The 23,628-nt window shown below is 42.5% G+C and overlaps 1 protein-coding gene across 4 annotated transcripts in view; it reads right to left on the reverse strand.

The window, feature by feature from the left end:
• The window catches only part of ANO5 (anoctamin 5), a 95,072-nt gene extending 74,119 nt beyond the window's left edge, over window positions 1-20,953 (reverse strand). For 3 of the 4 annotated variants that reach the window (XM_038764790.1, XM_038764788.1, XM_038764791.1), the window contains exon 1: window positions 20,877-20,942. In XM_038764790.1, coding sequence (XP_038620718.1) covers window positions 20,877-20,937 — 61 coding nt within the window. In that variant the 5' untranslated portion in view covers window positions 20,938-20,942. Of the gene's footprint in view, window positions 1-20,876 lie in introns of all 4 variants that reach the window. The other variant, XM_038764789.1, reaches the window with a different exon arrangement.
• Between the last annotated feature and the right edge of the window lie 2,675 nt (window positions 20,954-23,628).

Genomic DNA, 23,628 nt, shown 5'->3' on the forward strand with positions numbered 1-23,628 from the left:
TGGCATTAAAGGAATGAAGTGTGTAGGCTGGGTGGTAATAGGAGAACAGTGAGATAAGGTGTGGGGAAAGGTGATTGAGTACTTTAAAGCCAGTGTTAAATGTGGAGGTGGATGGGCAACTACTGGAGGTTCTTGAAGAGCGGGGAAAGATGGACTGAACATTTTTGTAGAAAAATGATCTGGGCATCAGAGTGGAGTATGGACTAGAAAGGGGAGAGACAGGAGGCAGGGAGATCAGACAGGAAGCTGATATAGTAATCAAGGAGGGATAGAATCAGTGCTTGGATTAACATGGTAACAGTATGAATGGAGAGGAAAGGCAGGATTTTAGCAGTGTTGTGAAGGTTAAACTGACAGGGTTTAGTGATAGACTGAATACGTGAGTTGAATGAGAGAGGTGAGTCAAGGACAAAGCCAAGGTTATGAGACTGCAAGGCAGGAAGGATGGTGGTTCTGTCTACAGTGACAGGAAAATCTGGTAAAGGACAGGGTATGGATGGGAAGATAAGAATGATAAGGACAAAAATGATTTACATATGAGAGAAGAGCAAAAGTAATCAAATGTTGAACTCTAATGTATCCTGAAAATAGCAGTTAGTTGGAAAAAATTCTATTTATTCAATGTCTATTTCTCCCTTCTACTGATCTGTGATCTGTGATTTTCTTTTCCAGTTTTAAAAAAGGGTTTCAAACACTCACCTGAGGAAAATGGACTTAGTGGATACCCCTCAGGGTCTGATTTTAGGGCATTTTCTTCAGTACATGATGATGATCTCGGGGAAGGAATCAGTGATCTGCTCCTCAGACATGCAGAGAGCATGTTAATTAGGACAGTCTGCTAAACTATAAGCTCCTTTTGGGCACCGAACATGTTTACTAACTCTGTTATACTGAATTTTCCCAAACACTTAAAACTGTGCTCTGCACACAGCAAGCGCTGAATAAATGATGATTGACTGATCACCAAGAGTTGCGAACACTTTGGGGAAAAAAACAGAATGTAAAGTGACTTGAACCAACTGGAAAAATGGTCAAAGGAAATCCAGGATGAAATTCCAAACAAACAAGGATAATCAAGCAATGAATTTATTGAGCACTTACTGTGCGCAGAGCACTGTAATACGTTCTTGGAGGACTACAGTACAATAGTGTGGTAGAAATGAACCCTGTCCACAAGGTGCCTTCAGTCTAGTGGGGAGACAGAAATTAAAATCATTTTCAGATAGGGTAAATTGCAGGGTATAAGGATATGTACACAAGTACTGTGGGGTTGAGGGTGGAGTGAATATCATGATACATACGGACTGAAATTATCAATCCACGTCAGCATACTAGCTTACTTTGGAGGTCACTGACATAATTTCACACTTGTCAGCTTAGTAGATGATTGCTTTGGTCAAATGATAGATGTCTTACCCAATGACAAATGCAACTTTAAGTTATCTAAAGGAAACTCTAAGATACGGAAAAATATTCTCCACAGTGGGAGAACTTTTTATTTAATTTTAAAAAAGAACAACAATGACGAAAAACAGGAGACATTCCCTAAACTTCACTCCTCTTGGACAAAACACCATATGGCTCACCCTTATGTGTAAATATGTTCATTTTTTCATTAATTATTCATTCATATTTGGCTTACTATACTTTTGTTGCCTCCCCTTCAAAGGCAGACTGGGACTTCTGCTTTTATGACATGCTCCAAAGAACTGTAGACATTCAATAAATACTGATGATATTATGGTTTTTAAGTGGCATTTTATATGTGATGTTAAAAATCCTCATACAGTGAACAATAGATAAATTTAAAGTGGGTTACTTTCAAAATGGAAGTGTTTAAATTAGTGTCCTTCCCAATGGTTACACCATTTTCCCACCTGAAACTTTATCCTTGCACTACCGCTATTAACAGTCATAAATATACTTAAATATTTATTTTCATACTGGAAATGATGTTAAAACCAAATTTTTTGTTCAACATGAGTGAATCTTTCACTATTCATTCTGCTTAATCAGAGATTTAGCATTTTGGTTCTCGTTTCCCCACAATCCCCAAGATTCCTGTACTCACCCTTCAGAGATTTGTCTATATACTATATACTGAATGTAGGTTAATTGTGAGCTCCCTGCTTTCCTCTGGGATAGTTATACAACCCCTGATCAAACCTTATTAAAAACCACATCTCTTCCATTAGGCATTCTCCGACTAAGCGCTTATTTCTTCTACTCCATCTTCCTTCTGCACTGCCCCAGTATTTGGATGTATACTTTTTATTCACTCCACTATCAGGTTCAAAGCATTTACATTCATATCCATAATTTATTTTAATAGCTGTCTCCCCCTCTAGGCTGTATGCTTCTTGTGGGCAGGAAGCATGCCCACCAACTCTGTTGTATTGTACTCTCTTAGGACAGTGCTCTGCACACAGTAAGGGCCCTGTAATTATGATTGATTGGAAGGGCTTGAACCATGAGAAGGTAGGAGTTCCAAAGCTTGAGAGCTTAGTGCTATCAGCTGATCAAGAGGATGTAGAAATTTAATTGGTAGGAGGGACACTGATCTGGAGAGTAAGGGAGGAAAGGGAGGGGCAGAAAAGTGAGTATTTGTGTTGGTTGTTTACTTACTGTAAAGCTTTCAGCTCAAAAGGCAATAAAAATGACCATAACAATTTGTAAAAAAAAAAAAAACCTTCTATTTGCAAAGTCCTATGAGGGGTTAACAGGCCCTGGGCCTTTGGCAGGGCTCAAATCACCCAGAATTCCAGATAAGACCATTAACCCATAATCGACCAATTTGGGTGGGCACCGGACCAAGGCACCCTTATATTTATAATAGTGTCCCTTCTGGGAGTTTTACTATTTAAAGCTCAGAAATGAAACATGGGTAACACCAGCTATTGCTATGTATGTGTTGGCTATGTATGTGTTGGTTTGAGCCTTGGCTTCTTGGTGTGCTATGTTTGCACTAAACTCTAAATTTATAGGTTCTCAAGCCACAGACATCTTTGTAATTTGTGGACCCAGGCTGCTAAAATAATTACAGGCTTCAATACGCTAAATGTGGATAGTTTGCTTAAACACACCCCTCTCTAGTACATGGGCCTCCACTGTGGCCTATTACCTCGTCTCAGGCCTGATAATACTGATGTGGTATAAGTACTACAGAACCCCAGGGAGTGGGTAATATCATCTCTTGATATTTCCTATCATAAATCCCTTCTGCCTCCTTTGCTTGTAAAGAGAAAGCAGTTGGAACCTATTCTGTTCATTATTAATATCTAATAGAGATCACTGAAGAGTTGATATTATCAAGAACTACACACAGGAATATCACCATGGTAAATGAACAACTTGATTTGAGAGGATTAGATGCCTGAGCAATGCCACTTCAAAACATTTCATTCTGAAGCCTGGAATCATTGTCATGCTGTTCAAGCAGAGAGAGAGCAGGAATTAGCCTCTAATCTGGTAACTCTTGGTCAGATGATCTGTTCCAGGTGTTCCATTTACGATGAAGTTCAAAATGAGCAGATTAGCACATTGAAAAAAGACTTCGTGGGGTAGAGATGGATGTGGAGGCAGGAAATTTCCCAGGGCCAGCGAGCTGCAGATACACGGTGGATATCTAGGGCAGAGGCAGCATCATTCTGGGTGGTTTGACAGGAAAGCTCCAAGACAAAAAGTGAAGTGTGTGCCAAAATAAGAGGACTTGACTTTACTGATCCATATAGCTGAAAAATGAGCTAATGGCACAGAGAGGGTGTTCTCCTGCTTAGTGTTTAGATCCTTTGTTTGATTTTCTTTGTAAGCACTCCTTCAATTAAATATAAGCTAATGAGCCGCACACCTAAATGTTAAATTACAAGCTTTGCAGTCATCCTTGTTGTACTGAATTGACTTTACCCATCTAGAATTATATATAATGCACTGTTACAATTAGGCCATATCTCATTAAACACACCATTAGTAGTAGGCAAAAAAAGATTAAAGATTTTTTTAAAACGGCTGTATGAATAAAGAATATTGGGACAAATTAAAGGTTGTGCTTTATTTAAAGGTTAAGGAATTTCTTTCAAAAGAGGCAATGAACTGAACCACCGAACAGAAACGCTGGGGAGTTCTACGGAGCCAGGTTTGACTTTTTGCACACAATTCTGCGCGTCCAGAAAAAACTCTGCTGTAGCCAGGAATGACACCTATATAGAAGACAAGGGGCACCATTGCCCAGGGATGGTGATCTATCTATGAGGTCCAAAATCCACTTCCAAAAAAAAAAAAAAATCCAATCAGAAGGGCTTAAGATTCCACATCTTATTTCTATACAAGGTGAGGGAACTCTGGCCTGCACTAAAAGTGAGCAGTGAATCTGGCTAGTCTATGGAGAACTTACTACAAACTCTAGTTAAATTTGCAAGTCAGCTTTTCAGCTTTTTCTATCTAGTGAGTTACCTCTCACAGAAAAAAAAATAAGATAGGAGAAATGATGCAACTACCATAAAAAAATAAACTTGAAGAGAACAGAACTCTTGAACCTGAAAAGGCGAAGGTGGGACAGGATTCAAGTTTATTAAGTTTTATCAAGGATAACAGGATAGATAAATCATCCCAGCTTTGATTATATGATTAGATTAATTAGCAGCACAACTTTTTATGGCATTTTATTAAGCCCTCACTATGTGTCAGGCACTGTACTAAGCACTGGGGTAGATACAAGCTAATCAGGTTGGACATAATCATGTCCCACAGAGGCTCACAATCTGAATCCATATTTTACAGATGAGGTAATTTAGGAAAAGAGAAGTTAAGTGACTTGTACAGGGTTACAGAGCAGACAAGTGGCGAAGCGCAGATTAGAACCCAGGTCCTCTAAGCCCCCATGTTGCTTCCCTAAATTCCAGAAAACCATTTCAGTCTGAAGCTGGGAAACACTGCCCCTTACCAGGCACTTGTTAAATCAATAAACAGTACTTACTGAGAGCATATTCTGTGCCCAGCACTGTACTAAGTGCTTGGGAGATTACCATAGAATTAGTAGACAAAAATCCCTGCCTTTGGAATTTACTGGAAGACAAGGATTAACTTATAGGATGCAGCTGATTTGTCAAAAATCCTGTGTTTTGTGTGTGTGTTTTTGCACAACTAAAAATGATGAATTAAAATTCATGGAATTAAAACTCTTCTCTAAGTGACCCAAGTCAGGCCTTTGAGAGGTCGACATTTAAGAACTACACGCCAGGGCAATGAAAGAACAACATTACCTCTCCCTCGGTGGCTAATTATCATACCAAATACCACAATAATAGAAAGAGAATTCCTGTGAAGCTTGAAGATGTCAGATTAAAAACTAATCTTTTTAGAATTATACAACTGTAATAATATAAAATTATAGAATTATAAAACTATGCAAAATTCTCATTTTCTCCAGCACTTACTTCAGCGTTTACGATACGACAGGCTCCTCCTGTCGACAATAAGCAAGCAACTGGGGAGGTACTTCACATAGCTAGTAGTAAGGACAGGAAATTCAATACTGTTGTACCAGCAGACATTATCAATGGGTTCAAGGATTTAGACAGATTCCAGAAACACCATTCTAGGCTGGGTGGATCATTAGTCCAGTCCAGATTGATTTTTTATATATATTCTGATATTACAATGCTCCCAGAAACACATCAACACACTTCTATATGTTACTTTAAAAGTCTCACCAAAATGCTCTGACTTGCATGTGGATTATGAAAATGAACCTTCATAATATCCTTCAAGCTATTCATTATTTTGACTTTTCTAGGGCTGCCCTGAGACACAAATTTGAACTTCAGAATACCATTTACTTAGTCTTGCGGTGGGATTCCACCCTAAGAAAAAAATTTTCTCTGTTAAGCAAATCCAGCTTTAAAAAGAACAGGTGGCTAGTTCTTACTCCTTTAGGAAATGCAAATGGCATACCAGGTGTTCATCTATGTAAAAAATCAGACTTACTTTTTCATCCAACTCATTCATTCAATCATATTTATTGAGCGCTTACTGTGTGCAGAGCACTGTACTAAGTGCTTGGGAAGTACAAGTCGGCAACATATAGAGACTGTCCTTACCCAACAACGGGCTCACAGTCCAGAATTCAACTCATCTCTCTCTCTCTCTTTTCCTCCTCCCCCCATCCCGCCTTTCTGGAATAGCCCAGATGAATGGGAGAGGGATCCTTCCTGAGCAAGAGACAAGAAAATGCCCAGGCTTAGCAACAAGGAGAAATTGTGACAGGATGCCCAACAGGATAAGAGTGAATATGAGTGTTATACATACTACAGACAGAAAATCAGAAGCTGGAACTAATAATCAAAAGAAACATCACTTTTTCTGAAAACAGATATAGGAAATAGTGAGCCAGTATGGGTGGTGGATATGGGATTTGTTGTACCTTCAAAAGGCAAATACTGGATTATGCTAAAGTAACCCTGAATTGGTGAACCACCTTGTGGACTGTGTATTTTTGGCATAGGAAAAAGAAAACATCCATTCATTCCCAGACCACATTTTTTCTAATCAAATCTGAGGTTTTTTAAAAAAAATTAATTTGCTGTTTAAAGTGATTTGAATGTTTACCATATACGTTAATTTAAAAAAAAAAAACCCTCTTGTCTATCCTGTCCTCAGATGTCATGAATGCAATGCCATTCTCTCATGCCCTGGGCCCCCACCCTTTGGATAGAAATGGGATCCAAACACTCAAATCTTCCCAGCAGCTCCAGCCCGGGGTGTAGTTATCCCTGGGATACCCCGCTCCAGGCCAGCTGGAGCCACCAGTGAAACTGACAAGCTCTTCCCTCTGAACCCTGGACAGATATTTTGCAATTATTATCAGACAAGACAAGCTGCCAATCTCCAGTTAGTCCTGACTTGCCCAGAAAAATCAGGATATATGGCCACCGTAATTTTAATCCTATTTTTGTAAATATGTATGATATGCTAGTGCTTTATTAGCTGGTTTTCTCTTTCCGTTTAGACAAGAGGCTCCTCCTTTAATACCTAGAAGAATGCTAGACAAATGATGGACTTTTTATGGTATTTGTAAAGCACTCACTATACGCCAGACACTGTACTAAGCACCGGGATAGACATAAACTAATCTGGTTGGGCACAGTCCAGGTCCCACAAGGTACTGACAATCAAAATCCCCACTGTACATACAGATGAGATAACTGAGGCCCAGAGAATTTAAGTGACTTACTCAAAGTTACACAGCAGGCAAATGGTGAAGACAGGATTAGAACCAGGTCCTTCTGACTCCCAGGCTATGTTTTATCCACTAGGCCATATTGCTTCCCCAAAGTGACAATCCAGTGTTTTAAAGGAAAACCTTCTATGTGTGATTTACCAAAGTAACCTCTCATTTTCTAGCATGAATCCTAATATTCAAAGCAGCACTGTCCTCTCTCTTGACAAGCTGCTCACATGAGGGACAATTATTTTTATGTGGTGAAGTAATTTCTCAAAATTTAGTAATCCATTCATGGTCCATGAGGACTCAATCCCTCAGACTGTGAGCCCATTGTGGGCAGGGATTGTATCTACTGCTGTTCTGTACTTTCCAAGTGCTCAGTACAGTGCCCTGCACACAGTAAGTGCTCAATAAATACAACTGAATGAACAATTGAATGAATGAAATTAATGGTGCTGCATTATCTGGCACTATTTAAAGAATCGGAATCTCTGCCCTTTATCTCATCGGATTCGTTACTCTACTTATAAGACCTTATCCTGCTCTCTTCCCCTGCTGTCCTATCAGAGATGAAAATGGCAGCAGGAAGCACAGTGAAGGAGATGATACCTGGGTGATGCTGGGCCTCATCCAGCTCTCTCCTTTGTTGTGGGAGGAAGATAAAAGCAGCAGCATTAGAAGCCTCCATCAATTTTAGGATATAGATGTTTTCCTCAATTTTAAGGATACTGGGGGCTGGGGAGGTTATAGCTGTGACTATTGAGGTTGTTGGATTCTGTATAGCTCTGCCTAGACAAATGAGAGCATGAAACTGCAGAACAGAATGTTCTATAGTCCTCAATCAATCATTCAATCAATCGTATTTACTGAGTGTACTGCATGTAGGACACTGTACTAAGAGCTTGACAGACTACGATACAGAGTTGGTAGACAAATTCCCTTCCAGTGATGAGATTACATTTACTCAACCTGATTGACTTGCATCTACCCCTTCGCTTGTGAATACTGCTTGACACATAGTAAGCACTTAACAAGTGTCATATGTATTGTTACCATTATTATTATTATTTTTTGCCTTGACTTTTTATGTTATTATTTTGTATAGTTTCTCCATTCCTTATATATCCACTGTCAATCCTCCCCACTCCATATTTAGAATGAGTTCCTTCAGTGACAGGGACTATGTATGATTCTCATTTTTTCCAGCACTTACTTCAGTGCTTACCACACAATAGGCTCCTCCTGTCAATAGACAACTCCTTGTGGGCAGGGATTGTCTCTACCAACTCAATTTTATTGTACTTAAGCTTAAGTGATAAATAAATACAACTGATTAAGTGATAGGCCCTTAATAATAGTACAATTTCCACCTATAAAGTATGTTTGGAAGCCAAGAACATCAAAAGAATTCTGAGTTTGTTCTCTGATCTGAAGGGCCCTCACAGTACTATGATAATATTAGCTTTTTAAATAATTTTCTTCCACATTAACAAGTACTTATTAAGCACCAAAGGGTGACTAGTGCTTAAGAATGCACTACAAATGAATTCTAAGGCTCTCTATCCACAGGCAGAAACATTTATATTGCTTTTATGGTCCCATTTTAACTTTCAGCATTGAAAGAAACTTTCTCCAGGGGGAATGGCCAAAAATGCCTAAGAGATTAAGTAAGCTCAAGTTTCTAGTTCCACTAAACATCTGAGTCATTTGTTCCTTGAAATATACACATCCTTGCCTAATTTTGAGATTTAAAAAAAGATAAGTTTGCTATTTTAGTCACTTAATTATAATGATAGAAATGATTTTTTTAAATCACTGATTAGCCAAACAGAATTTTAAAGGATATATTTTCAAAAGACCCATCGGTCTAGTCGGATCATCCCTGGAAATCTCATAAGACCCCATTTTTGGAATAAAAAAAACCAGGATTTTTGTTTGTCTGGGTTTCACAGCTAAAAGTCTTCAGAATTTTGCAGAGAGGGAGACTTCTGATACTCTGAATCCCACTGATAACTTAGGTAATTGTTGACAAGTAAAGGGAAGTGGAAAATGGAACTAGCTTTCTCTGAATGAAACAAAACCCTACTATGGAGAAAAAACGCAGCTCACTGTGTTTACACTAAGTGAATTTATTAAATTACTAAAGCCTTAAAGAAACATTTCGGCTTCCACCTCCTCTCCTTATATCACTCTTCATCTTCATTCCATTTTTGCTTTCTCCTGAACAAAGGTTTCCAGAGTTGGCTAATAAATGTGAACAGGGATTGTCTCTCTTTGTTGCTGAACTGTACTTTCCATAAATACAATTCAATGAAATGACTCTCCATCACTAGGTCAATTAATACTATTGAAGAATAAGAAGGAAATGACCAAATCAGTCAATCATTGGTACTGTACTAAGCACTTGGGAGAATAATAATAATGATGGTATTAAGCGCTTACTATGTGCAAAGCACTGTTCTAAGCCCTGGGGAGGTTACAAGGCGACCAGGTTGTCCCACCGGGGGTTCACAGTTTTAATCCCCATTTTACAGATGAGGTAACTGAGGCTCAGAGAAGTTAAGTGACTTGCCCAAGGTCAAGTTGGTAGACCTGTTCCCTGTCCAAAAAGACCTTATGTGACTGTATGTCGCACTGTACAATCAAAACAAGTTGGCTATAGTGTCAGCACTCAAGAATAAATCACAAAATGTAATGAACCATGTCTATAGCCATCACTTCAACTTGCTCGACTCTATGGAGTCCTGTTTTCACTAACCTGCACTTCATACTGTGTTTATCTGTGTAAACTTAAAAGGAAAAATTTTTAAAAAAGTAAAGTATTATGAAAAGCACATGCTTTGATAGCAGTGGCTGCATGGTCTGAACAGGAATGTTGACAAATTTTTTTTTAAGCTTGAGCCAGTGATTTTATTTTCTTATGGTAAGGAAAAATGCCGATTGAAATCAGTTGATGTACCAGGATTGCAAATCAGATCGCTTCCCAACATCTGAAAATACATAAACAGATGTAACGGGCCAACCACCAGTTACAGTTTTAACTATATTTGGAAAGAGCTACAACCAAGCACTCCCCAATCTAAGCAGTGCAAGGAAATATTCCATATATTCCCTACATGTGTTTATACAACATGGGTTCTAATCCCGGCTCCACCACTTATCTGCTGTGTGACCTTGGGCAAGTCACTCAACTTCTCTGTGCCTCAGTTACCTCACCTGGAAAATGGGAAATGAAATTGTGAGCCCCATGTGACAGGGACTGTATCCAAGCTGATTTGCTTGTATCCACCCCAGCACTTAGCATAGTACCTGGCACATATTAAGCGCTTAACAAATACTGTTATTATTATTATTATTATTACTATGATGATGACCTTAGTCCACTTTCTGAGTAGCCTAAAACTATTGCAAAAATATATGAACAAAGAATTATCATTCTCCAGAATGTTTAATTTCTTACTTTCCAAATCTCAGTTTTGATACTGAGTTAAATTCCTTCTTCAGTACACTGAAGTATAAGATGCCAAATAATTTCCTGAAAGCACAGATGATCATACCATGGGGTAGATTGCCCACAATGAGTTGGCACTTTGGAGGCATTGCCAATAGCTTCACTCCCAAAGCTCTAGGCCAGAAATGTGGCTGTAGCAGACCCACTCGCACATTTTTGAAACAGAAAGCAGCTCAATGGTGGAGCCAAGATGGTGGCTCTACTTTTTGCTCTCTGTACACAGGGTTTCCATCTTCATCCCTGAGTTGCATCTGAGCCGGCACTATTTGGCCCACTGCCTTGGGGCCAGTGGGGATGAGAGGTCCCTTCTCCAAAGTCCATGGGGTGAGCCATCTTCCTCCTCCCCGAATTCAGTGGCACAGCTAGGGCCATTGCAAGCAAGCAGTGCACCAGGCAAGAAAGAGGTCAGCTTGTCTCACAGACACCAGGGAACCAAATGGTTCACCCTTAAGACGTCAGAGTAGGGAGCAAGAGTAGCCTTAGGCCCAACCCCAGAGTCCAGTTATGACAAGCTAAATTGGCAACAACAATGCAAGAGAAGGAAGATGACCCCAGAGTCCAGTTATGACAAGCTAAATTGGCAACAACAATGCAAGAGAAGGAAGATGGTGAAAAAGCAACACTGAGCAGGGAGTAAGTTTGGGTACCTATACCACCTGTGTACTGAATGCTAGGAATACAGAGCACAGAGTATGGTACTAGGCTCTTGAGATTGGGACTGATGATAGTAAAGGTCCCACCAAAAACAACCAATGAGTCTCAGTCCTGGAGAAGGCTTCAGGACTAAGAAACTATGCAAAGGGACTGATTCCCTTTGAGAGTCTCAAATGGCTCTTCATCTTTTCCACATTTTCCTTTCTCTTCTTTTTTCCTTCTCTAAGCCCCTCTTCCTTTTTATTGGCCTCCTCGCACTTTTTTTTCTACTCCTCCCATTAGATGCTCATCCCCAAGTTCACTTTTGCTCAAAATAACAATTAATCACTGCCTGAACAAGCTAATGGAGCTTCCAGATATGCCTAATTTATGGTTAGAGTGAAAGCTTAGGATAACCTGAATCTCTTCCTAGCCATATGAGCTGCCAAAGACACAGGGGAAAAGACAGAAACTTTATTTTCTTTTTCCAGTGACATTCCTGAGTTCCCTACTTCCCTGTCAGATACTTGCTGATAGGAGCCCAAAAAGAATTCAGCAAACATGATTTCATTTTCCACCCAGAATTTAGGCTAAAGCTATTTTCTCTAGTTTCAAAAATTCTCACAACTTGCTCAGACATGACATTCTGTATGTTGCCCATCACTTTTACATTCAAGAAATTATTTTAAAGTGCCCTGTAAAGGCAAAATGTCAGTTAACTCAGTGCTTCTTTAAGAATTGATGTATTAATAGAAACCCACTTATATAAGCCTCTCAAATCCCACTGAAATGAATATGGGTTAGCAGGGTGATCTGCAACACACCAGCTTCTAAAAATAATAGGAACAGAGGATATGGTATAAAGCTAAACCTCCAATTGAAAAGTCTTGTTTGTTTTCATTTTGATAATCCTTGTGGGTCCTTAAGCTTGAAGAAATAAATGGATATGGTACTAGTTTTCCACATGCAGGTCTAAATTCAATCTAAAGGCATAGACAGAAAGGCAAAGTACTTAGAAGGACCAGACCACATCATCTCACTCAGCAAAGTTCTACAAAATCTTCAAGTAAAGAAAGCCTTCTAAGCCATCTAAAAATATCTGCAGATGGTAAAAGCTATAAAGTAATCCTTGGCTTATTCTAGAAATTATCCAAAAAGTGTCATTTTCACTTTCTCTTTGGACACCATGGAGAGACATTTTCAAAATATCAAAGTCATGGCCCAACCTTTTCTAAAGTCTATAATCAGCACAGTAACTGTGTTTCTTGGAAAAAGTTTAACTACTGCTCCAAAACATGCTATTTTTTTGATTTACTAAACCAGAAATGAACAGACTGTGACTTCAAATGGGCCGCAAGTTGCTCCCAGATAACCTATACTTTGTGGCTCTGTGTCCATGAGTTGATGGCTCCTGGTTGGTTTCCTTTCCATTATTATAATAAAATATATAAGGTGAAGGGAGCAACTAGAAACCTCTAAGCCTCAGCAGTAGCAGCAATGTCGAGCAGAGTGGCAGGGAGTTGGAGTGGAAGGGAGAGAAGGGAAACTTTTCCTCCCTCCTCAGATAATCCATTCAGGCTTTTATTAATAATTATTATAAGTATTATTGTTATTATTGCTGTCATATTTGTAAAGCATTTATTATGGCCACAAACACTGTACTAAACCCTGGGTAGATAAAGTATAGGCATAGATAAAGAAGAGCCCCTGAACCACAGGGGCCTCACAGTCTAAAGGGGAAGGGGGAAAAGATATTGAATCCTCATTCTGCAGACAAGGAAACTGGGCACAGTGAAGTCAAGTGACCTGTCCATGGTCACACAGCAGTCAAGTGGCAGAGGCTGGAATCCAGGGCCTCTGACTTCAGGGCCCATGCTGTTTCTCAAGACCATGATTTTCGAATCTCTAAAAATGAACTTACAAAACTCACAAAGTCATCAATTTTTTCACACTGAACTGTAGGGCATTCAGCTAGATAGTGGACAAAATTGGTAGGTTCTAGGACGAATCCAATGCATGGCATCATTCAGGCACTTCTTTTGCTTAAAGGTGGAGAAAAAGATAATAAAGACGATTGAGCTACCTGTCCCTTTATGGTGGCAAGACAAATTTTACTATTTGCAAAGCAAAGGAAAATGTCATAGCAGAATAATTAGTGTCATTACTACAGTTGTTTACAGTCACAAAACTTAAAAAGTTGGGCCAGATTCCAAAGTCAAAATTAAAAGGGGACTTCCAAAGTCAAAAGTTCTCTTTCCATACTTTTTCTTACCACTGTGGTGCTTGAGGCAGAACTTTGTAGTGATCTTGTGGATATTATTAACAGATGAAAAATAAATTGCTACTTGAGAGCACAAACACTGCTATACTAAATTGGGGTCTGTATCCAGTTCAGTATTTCATTTGTAGAGGAAGTAGACACTATTCTCTGAAAGGTCAACAACAATCTCCTTTTTGCTAAATCAAAAGGCCTCTACTCCATCCTAATCTTCCTCAACCTCTCAAATGCCTTCGACACTACCTACCATCCCCTGAGAACATTAACCAAACTCAACTTCACTGACACTGTGCTCTCCTGGTTCTCTTCCTATCACTGTCTGCTCATTCTCAGTCTCTTTCATGGGCTTTTCCTCTTCCTCATTAATTAATTAATTAATTAATTAAATCGTATTTATTAAGCGCTTACTGTGTGCAGATAACTGTACTAAGGGAACCAACAATACAACAATAAACAGTGATAATCCCTGCCCACAACAAATTTACAGTCTAGAGGAGGGCGGACAGACATCAATACAAATAAATATAGTTACAGATATATACATAAGTGTTGCGGGTCTTGGGGGGCACTGGGGGAAAAACAAAGGGAGCAAGTTAGGGTGATGCAGAAAATAGTAGGAGATTGGGAAAAGTGGGGTTTTCTTCCCTCTTCCAAGTCTTATTGTAGGCACATCTTCTTCAAGAGGCCTTCCCTAAGTCCTCTTTTCCTTTTCTTCAACCTCCTTCTATGTCACCCTTTATTCATCTCCCTTCCCAGTTCCACAGCACTTATATACATATCTGTAATTTACTATTTATATTAATATCTGTCTCACCCTCTAGACTATAAGCTCATAATGGACAGGAAATGTGTATACTGTTCTCTCCCAAGCGCTTAGCATAGTGTTCTTAACACAGTAAGCACTCAATAAATAATTGAAAACAAAAACCTCTTAGTTCTGAAGGTTTGGTACTTAGATTTCAACACAGGAAGTTTTATGTTTTATGTTTTTCCTTGGATGAAGAATAACATTTTGTACTGGAAGTACTGAAAACAGCAACAAAACTTAAGCAGAATGATGCCTCATAGGTGTTTTTCCTAAACCTTGAGCCTGAAGCTACAGTCTGCTAAATTCATACACTTAATTTTTCATGAAAAGAAATAACACTGAGAATCTAAGAGCATTTTCACCTACCAACATGCATACACTTTATACTAATTTCAGCTCAGTCATAAAAACACCAGTTTCCTGAACCAGGTGAATTATAATTTAGTTGTCTATAATGCCTTCATCTAAAAGAAAAAAAAAACAGGATTACCAGCCCACTGCAAGTAATGTTTGACTTTTGTTACTTGACAGAGTAGTGTTTTCCTTGGCTTTTAGTTTGTTAAAAATAAAACCTAATGCATGCATCCCTCCTTGCACAGTGCATTTCATAGCAGATTTCCTCCCCACTTCACTGGGTGAAGAATTCAAGGCAGCAAGCTAAGAGGCATTTTGTTGTCAGGAACTCTATGTCAGTTTAGGGGTTTATTTGTTTCCCTCCAAAACTTAATTTTCAATGGAAGAGGAATCATTTCATGTGGTGAAATATGCAGTATGGGCAAACATTTCTTGTGAGTTACCAACCGTAACTTTGCAATTAATCGATCAATCATGGTATTTATTAAGCACTTAATAGGTGCAGGGAACTGTACTATATGCTTGGAAGAGTACAGTACAACAGAATTGGCAGATATGTTCCTTGCCCATAATGAGTTTACAGTCTAGAGGGGGTCAGATATTAATATGAATAAATAACTTATAGAATTTAAAGATATGAACATAACTGCTATGGGGTTGGGGTGGGGCAAAGATCAAATATCCAAAGATCACGCATCCTACTGCATAAACAACACAGAAGGGGGAGTGAGCCAGAGAAAAGAGGGCTTGGTCGGGGAAAGGATGCTTGGAGATGTGACCTTAATTAAGCTTTGAAGGTGGAGAAAGTGGTGGTCTGGCATATATGCAGGGAGAGAGAGTTCCAAGCTAAGGGGAAGAAATGGGAAATGGGTCAGTGGTGAGATAGATGAGATTGGAGCACAGTGAGTAAGCTGGGGCTAAAAGACTGGAGTGTGCAGGCTGGGCTGTAGTAGATCAGAGAGGTGAGGTAGGATTCGGTGAGCAGATTGAGTGCTTCAAAGGCAGTGGTAAGGAATTCCGGTTTGAGGCCTAAGTGGATGGGCAGCCGTTGGAGATTCTTGAGGAGTAGGGAGACATAGACTGAACATTTATGTTGAAAAAACAATCCGTGCAGCAGAGTAAGGTTGGGACTGGAGTGGAGCGAGACAGGAGGCCGGGAGGTCAGTGGAGGCAGATGCAGTAGTCAAGGAGGGATAGGAGAAGTGCTTGGATCAGCATGGTAGCAGGTGGGATAGTAAAAAAAAAAGGCAGATTTTAGCAGTGTTGTGAAGGTAGATAATGAAGTCACATCAGACTGGGTCCTTGGCCAACTTTCGTCTTCTCCTCTAGTCACCTCAAGAGTTCAGTTTCAAATTCCTTCAAAACTTTGTTTTTATTTTTACAAAAGTACGTACCACGTTAAAGTCAGTCTTTGTTCTTCCTGTTCACTAGACCACTATTCTGTTCCCCACTCTCAAACCCTTATTAAAATCACATCTCTTTCAAAAGGCCTTCCCTGACTAAATTCTCATTTCCCCTACTCTCTCTTCCCTCGGCGTCCCTTATGCACTGGATCTGTACCCTTTTAGGACTTGATATTCATTCCACCCTCAGTCTTTTTTTTTAAAGTCTGTCTCCCCCTCTAGACTGTAAAACTGCTTGTGGATGGGGAATTCAGTTTTACTGTACTCTCCCAAGCACTTAGATCAGTGCTCTGTACAGACTAAGCATTCAATAAATAGCATTAATTGGTTGAAATTCAGCACCGCACACCTTCCTACATACATGATTTCCCAGGCAGAAGTTAGTGGTTAGATGGTAGAATTCTGATGAAACAGCATGGCCTAGTTCAAACAGGACCTGAGTTCTAATCCCAGCTCTGCCACTTGTCTGCTGTGTAACCTTGGGCAAGCCACCTAACTTCTCTGTGCTTCAGTTTTCTAATCTGTAAAATAGGGATTCGATACCTGTCCTCCTTCCTACTTAGACTGAGCCTAACCTACTTATCTTGTATCCGCCCCTGCACTTAGTAAGATGCTTGACACCTTCTAAGTGTTTAACAAATACCATTCTTTTCATTGTTGTTGTTATTGTTACCAGAGAAATAGAAGAATGCTGATATCAATCTGACCAGCTATGCTAGGAGTATTTTAGTTCATTCATTCATTCATTCAATCGTATTTTTTGAGCGCTTACTGTGTGCAGAGCACTGTATTAAGCGCTTGGGAAGTACAAATCGGCACCATAAAGAGAAGGTCCCTACCCAACAACGGGCTTACAGTTTAGAAGGGGAAATTTAAGTGAATTAAATGCACTGCATTACTATTTATTTGGGCAAGCTGGAAAGTATTAACAAGATTGGGCCTTTCCTACAGACAAGAGAAACAACAGAATACTAAAACTGTTCCAGGCCTTCATTTCCCCAAAATGAGCTCATTGATTGTTACTGACTTGAAGAATGCTATTTTAAGAGGAAAAATACCTCAATCCAATGAATATCTGAGACGACTAACACTAGGACTTAAAACCCCGGGTAGAGAGGCAGAAAGTCTTGGCTGCCAAGAACCATCCCAAGGAATTGATTTACAAATGGATATGGATGCCTAAAAGGCATTAACTCTTTATATCCTTTTGAAACCTCAACAACTGAAAAAATAATTTACTAAGAGCTTGGTGAGTACAAAACAAAGGAAATGACAAGCGCCCTGCCCACAAGGGATTTGTATTCTAGCAAAGGAGACAGACTTAAAAATAGTAGTCAAATTAAATAACTGGATATATAGAATTTTGGGGAGATGAACGTATTTACTCTTTGGCAGAGTCCCATTCAAGTCATCGTGCGTACTATCTAAAAACTTCACTTTCCACTTTTTTCCCCAACTCGGAAAGAAGAGCTAGTGCTTCTGACAGCTGAATTCAGCAGCCACCCACCAGCCCCGTGTGAGCTTTATAAAACCCGAAGCAGTTACTCCTCAAACTCGGCCCTAGCACAAGGCCGTCACACATTTATTTGCCTCTTACTTTGGCGTCTTGAGCGGAACCCAAATCAAACACCTCGGAAAAATTACTACATTTCCAAGGAAACCCAAAGTAGACATGAGGAAAGTGTGGTGCAAGGAAGACCACTCTAAATATTTGTGCAATAAAATACCCTCCACTAAAACCACAACCTCTTACAACTTTTTTTTTTTTTTTTGCTGTTGTTGCTGTTTGCCTTTAAAAGGTTGCATCCCTTGGGTGAAAATGAATTTGGTCATTAAAACGAAGGAAAAGGCACCTTGATACGGTGGGGAGGGAGGGTTCCCTGGCAGGCCGTTGGGAAAAAGTTACAAAGTAGGCGTCAACGAACGGAATATTAATAATGATGGTGTTTGTTAGGGGCTTGCTATGTGCCAAGCACTATTCTCAGCGCTGGATATTCTCACCAGTTGATACCCCAATAAAGGCTGATCTTGTTCCAAAGATGTGGTCCACACCAGGACCGTCCGGGGGTTAAGGAGGCTTGTCCCCACTTTTTGGAAGGGCCGGAGGTTAGAAGAGGAGAGGGTGGTTGGCCCCTGGCGTTCCTCTCTCCCAGTCGCCCCCAGCCCTAAGAGGTCTCTCGAGGGGACCGGGGCCTTTTAAAATAATAATAATAATGATGGCATTTATTAAGCGCTTACTCTGTGCAAAGCACTGTTCTAAGCGCTGGGGGAGGTTACAAGGTGATCAGGTTGTCCCACCGGGGGCTCACAGTCTTAATCCCCATTTTACAGATGAGGGAACTGAGGCTCAGAGAAGTTCAGTGACTTGCCCAAAGTCACACAGCTGACAGTGGGCGGAGGCGGGATTTGAACCCATGACCTCTGACTCCAAAGCCCGGGCTCTTTCCACTTATGTGCCAAGCCCTGTTCTAAGCGCTGGGCCTTTTAGAGGGGCGCGGTCCCGGCCCGGCCGCGCTGGCCGCTCCCTCCTCCTCTTCCCCGGCCCGGGCCCCCCGCCCATCCGGCAGCCTCCTCCTCCTCCTCCTCTTTCTTTCATTCGTTCATTCATTCATTCAATCGTATTTATTGAGCGCTTACTGTGTGCAGAGCACTGCACTAAGCGCTTAGGAAGTACAAATCGTCAACACAGAGAGACGAACCCTGCCCAATACCGAGCTCACAGTCTAGAAGGGGGAGACAGACAACAGAACAAAACAAAAGTAGACAGGCGTCAATACCATCAGAATAAACAGAATGATAGCTATATACACAACATTAATACAATAAATAGAGTACTAAATATACAACATTAATACAATGGAGTACTAAATACGTAACAAATAAAGTAGAGTAATGAATCTGTACAGATATACACAAGTGCTGTGGGGAGGGGAAGGGGATTCATTCATTCACTCATTCAATCGTATTTATTGAGAGCTTACTGTTTGCAGGGCACTGTACTAAGCGCTTGGGAAGTACAAGTTGGCAACATATAGAGACGGTCCCTACCCAACAGTGGGCTCACAGTCTAGAAGAGGGAGACAGAGAACAGAACAAAACATATTAACAAAATAAAATAAATAGAATAAATAAATGGGATAGGACGGGGGAGGATGGGGAGGGGAGGAGGAGGAGAAAAAAAGGGGGGCTCAGTCTGGGAAGACCTCCGGGAGGAGGTGAGCTCTCAGTAGGGCTTTGAAAGGAGGAAGAGAGCTAGTTTGGCGGATGTGTGGAGGGCATTCCTCCTCCTCCTCCTCCTCCTCCTTTCATTTGTTCATTCATTCATTCATTCAATCGTATTTATTGAGCGCTTACTGTGTGCAGAGCACTGAACTAAGAGATTGGGAAGTACAAAAATCGGCAACACAGAGAGACGGTCCCTGCCCAGTAACGGGCTCACAGTCTAGAAGGAGGAAGACAAAGGAACAGGACAAATCAAAAGCAGACAGGCGTCAATGCCATCAGAATAAACAGAATGATAGCCCTATACACAACATTAATACGACAGAGTACTAAATACGTATAAATAAAATGGAGTAATAAATATGTACAAATAATAATAATTATGGCATTTCTTAAGCGCTTACTATGTGAAAAGCACTGTTCTAAGCGCTGGGGTGGTTACAAGGCGATCAGGTTGTCATCATCATCATCAATCGTATTTATTGAGCGCTTACTATGTGCAGAGCACTGTACTAAGCGCTTGGGAAGTACAAATTGGCAACAGAGACAGTCCCTACCCAACAGTGGGCTCACAGTCTAAAAGGGTTGTCCCACCGGGGGCTCACAGTCTTCATCCCCATTTTTACAGATGAGGGAACTGAGGCCCAGAGAAGTTAAGTGACCTGCCCAAAGTCGCAAAGCTGACAATTGGCGGAGGCAGGATTCGAACCCATGACCTCTGACTCCAAAGCCCGGGCTCTTTCCACTGCGCCACGCTGTTTCCAAATATGCACAAGTGCTGTGAGGAGGGGAAGGGGAATCATCATCATCATCAATCGCATTTATTGAGCGCTTACTGTGTGCAGAGCACTGTACTAAGCGCCTGGGAAGTACAAATTGGCAACATCTAGAGACAGTCCCTACCCAACAGTGGGCTCACAGTCTAAAAGGGGGAGACAGAGAACAATAGGGAGGGGAGAGGAAAAGGGGGGCTCAGGCTGGGAAGGCCTCCTGGAGGAGGTGGGCTTTCAGGAGGACTTGAAAGGGAGAAAGAGAGCTAGTTTGGCGGATGTGTGGAGGGAGGGCATTCCTCCTCCTCCTCCTCCTCCCGCATTACTCAGCGCTCTCGGGGCGGAGGGCGAAGGGGGGAAGGGCAGGAAGGAGGGTCTCCCTTCCCGAGCGTTTAGCCCAGCGCTCCGCACACAGTAAGCGCTCAATCAGTACGACCGAAGGAATAAAGGAAGGAGGGCAGGCCCAGAGGGCGGTGGCCGCTCCCCGTGGAGGCCGGACTCCGGGGTCCCTCGGCTTCTCCGGCCCGGTTTCTAGCCCGCGAGCCCGTTGTTGGGTAGGGACCGTCTCTCTATGTCGCCAACTTGGACTTCCCAAGCGCTTAGTACAGTGCTCTGCACACAGTCAGCAGTCAATAAATCCGATTGATTGATTGATTGATTGATTTGGGGGGAACCTACCGTCGGCCGTCTCGGACAGCTCGATGAGAGTCTCGGCCCCGCGCTTCCCCAGCCGGTTCATGGCTGGGCCCGCCCGGGAGGGCAGCGCTGCCAGGGCGCTCAGGGCGAGGGCTCAGGAAGGGAAGGGAGGGGCGGCGACACCGCCTCCTTCTCCTCCTCCTTCTCCTCCTCCTCCTCCGTCCCTCCTGGCACCGGCCCGCCCCCTCCTTCCTCCCCCCGGGCCCGGGGGTTCCTCCCCCACTCCCCCCTCCGGGCTGCTTTCTGGTCTCCCCTGGCCGGGGGCGGAGACATGAGGATGATGAGGATGATGGCATTTGTTAAGCGCTTACTATGTACGAAGCACTGCTCTAAGCGCTGGGGGGATACATACAGGGCCAGGCCACTGGCAGGGGGCGGAGACATGAGGATGGTGACGACGATGACATTTGCTAAGGGCTTACTACGTGCGAAGAACTGTTCTAAGCTCTGGGGGAGGGGGTTACATAAAGGCCCAGGCCATTGGCAGGAGGCTGAGACATAATAATAATAATAATAATGGTATTTGTTAAGCGCTTACTATGTACGAAACGTTGGGGGGATACATAGAGGGCCAGGCCACTGGCAGGGGCCGGAGACATGAGGATGGTGATGAGAATGATGATGGCTTTTGTTAAAGGCTTACTATATGCAATGCACTGTTTTAAGTGCTGGGGAGGTGGGGGAACATAAAAGGCCAGGCCACTGGCAGGGGGCTGAGACACAATAATAATTACGGCATTTGTTAAACGCTTACTATATATGAAGCACTGCTCTAAGCGCTGGGGGGGATACATAGAGGCCCAGGCCACTGGCAGGGGACAGAGACATGAGGATGGTGAGGAGGATGATGATGGCATTTGTTAAGGGCTTACTATGTGTGAAGCACTGTTTTAAGTGCTGGGGGGATGGGGGAACATAAAGGGCCAGGCCACTGGCAGGGGGCAGAGACATAATAATGATTATGGTATTTGTTAAGCGCTTACTATGTACGAAGCACTGTTCTAAGCGCTGGGGGGGATACATACAGGGCCAGGCCACTGGCAGGGGGCGGAGACATGAGGATGGTGATAATGATGATAATGACATTTGTTAAGGGCTTACTGCGTGCGAAGAACTGTTCTAAGCTCTGGGGGAGGGGGATACATAAAGGCCCAGGCCATTGGCAGGAGGCTGAGACATAATAATAATAATGATGATGATGGTATTTGTTAAGTGCTTACTATGCACGAAGCACTGTTCTAAGCGTTGGGGGGATACACCGAGGGCCAGGCCACTGGCAGGGGGCGGAGACATGAGGATGGTGATGATGATGATGATGATGATGGCATTTGTTAAGGGCTTACTATGTGCGAAGCACTGTTTTAAGTGCTGAGGGGGAGGAGATACATACAGGGCCAGGCCACTGGCAGGGGGCTGAGACATAATAATAATTATGGTATTTGTTAAACGCTTACTATGTACGAAGCACTGTTCTAAGCGCTGAGGGGGATACGTAGAGGGCCAGGCCACTGGCAGGGGGCTGAGACATAATAATAATGATAATGATGATGGCATTTGTTAAGCGCTTACTATGTACAAAGCACTGTTCTAAGCATTGGGGGGATACATAGAGGGCCAGGCCACTGGCAAGATGCAGAGACATGAGGATGGTGATGATGATCTCCAACTCTCTCCTCGACCCCCTCCAGTCTGGCTTCCATCCCCTACATTCCATGGAAACTGCCCTCTCAAAGGTCACCAATGACCTCCTGCTTGCCAAATCCAACGGCTCCTACTCTATCCTAATCCTCCTCGACCTCTCAGCTGCCTTCGACACTGTGGACCACCCCCTTCTCCTCAACACGCTATCCGACCTTGGCTACACAGACTCCCCTGGTTTTACTCTTATCTCTCCGGTCGTTCACTTTCAGTCTCTTTTGCAGGCTCCTCCTCCCCCTCCCATCCCCTTACTGTGGAGGTTCCCCAAGGTTCAGTGCTTGCTCCCCTTCTGTTCTCGATCTACACTCACTCCCTTGGTGACCTCATTCGCTCCCACGGCTTCAACTATCATCTCTACGCTAATGACACCCAGATCTCCATCTCTGCCCCTGCTCTCTCCCCCTCTCTCCAGGCTCGCATCTCCTCCTTCCTTCAGGACATCTCCATCTGGATGTCTGCCCACCACCTAAAACTCAACATGTCCAAGACTGAACTCCTTGTCTTCCCTCCCAAACCCTGCCCTCTCCCTGACTTTCCCATCTCTGTTGACGGCACTACCATCCTTCCCGTCTCACAAGCCCGCACCCTTGGTGTCATCCTCGACTCTACTCTCTCATTCATCCCTCACATCCAAGCCGTCACCAAAACCTGCCGGCCTCAGCTCCGCAACATTGCCAAGATCTGCCCTTTCCTCTCCATCCAAACCGCTACCCTGCTCGTTCAAGTTCTCATCCTATCCCGTCTGGACTACTGTATCAGCCTTCTCTCTGATCTCCCATCCTCGTGTCTCTCCCCACTTCAATCCATACTTCATGCTGCTGCCCGGACTGTCTTTGTCCAGAAACGCTCTGGGCATGTTACTCTCCTCCTCAAAAATCGCCAGTGGCTACCAATCAATCTGTGCATCAGGCAGAAACTCCTCACCCTCGGCTTCAAGGCTCTCCATCCCCTCGCCCCCTCCTACCTCACCTCCCTTCTCTCCTTCTCCAGCCCAGCCCGCACCCTCCGCTCCTCTGCCGCTAATCTCCTCACCGTA

This window comes from Tachyglossus aculeatus, chromosome 22 (genome assembly GCF_015852505.1).
Source record: "Tachyglossus aculeatus isolate mTacAcu1 chromosome 22, mTacAcu1.pri, whole genome shotgun sequence".
Lineage (NCBI taxonomy): Eukaryota > Metazoa > Chordata > Mammalia > Monotremata > Tachyglossidae > Tachyglossus > Tachyglossus aculeatus.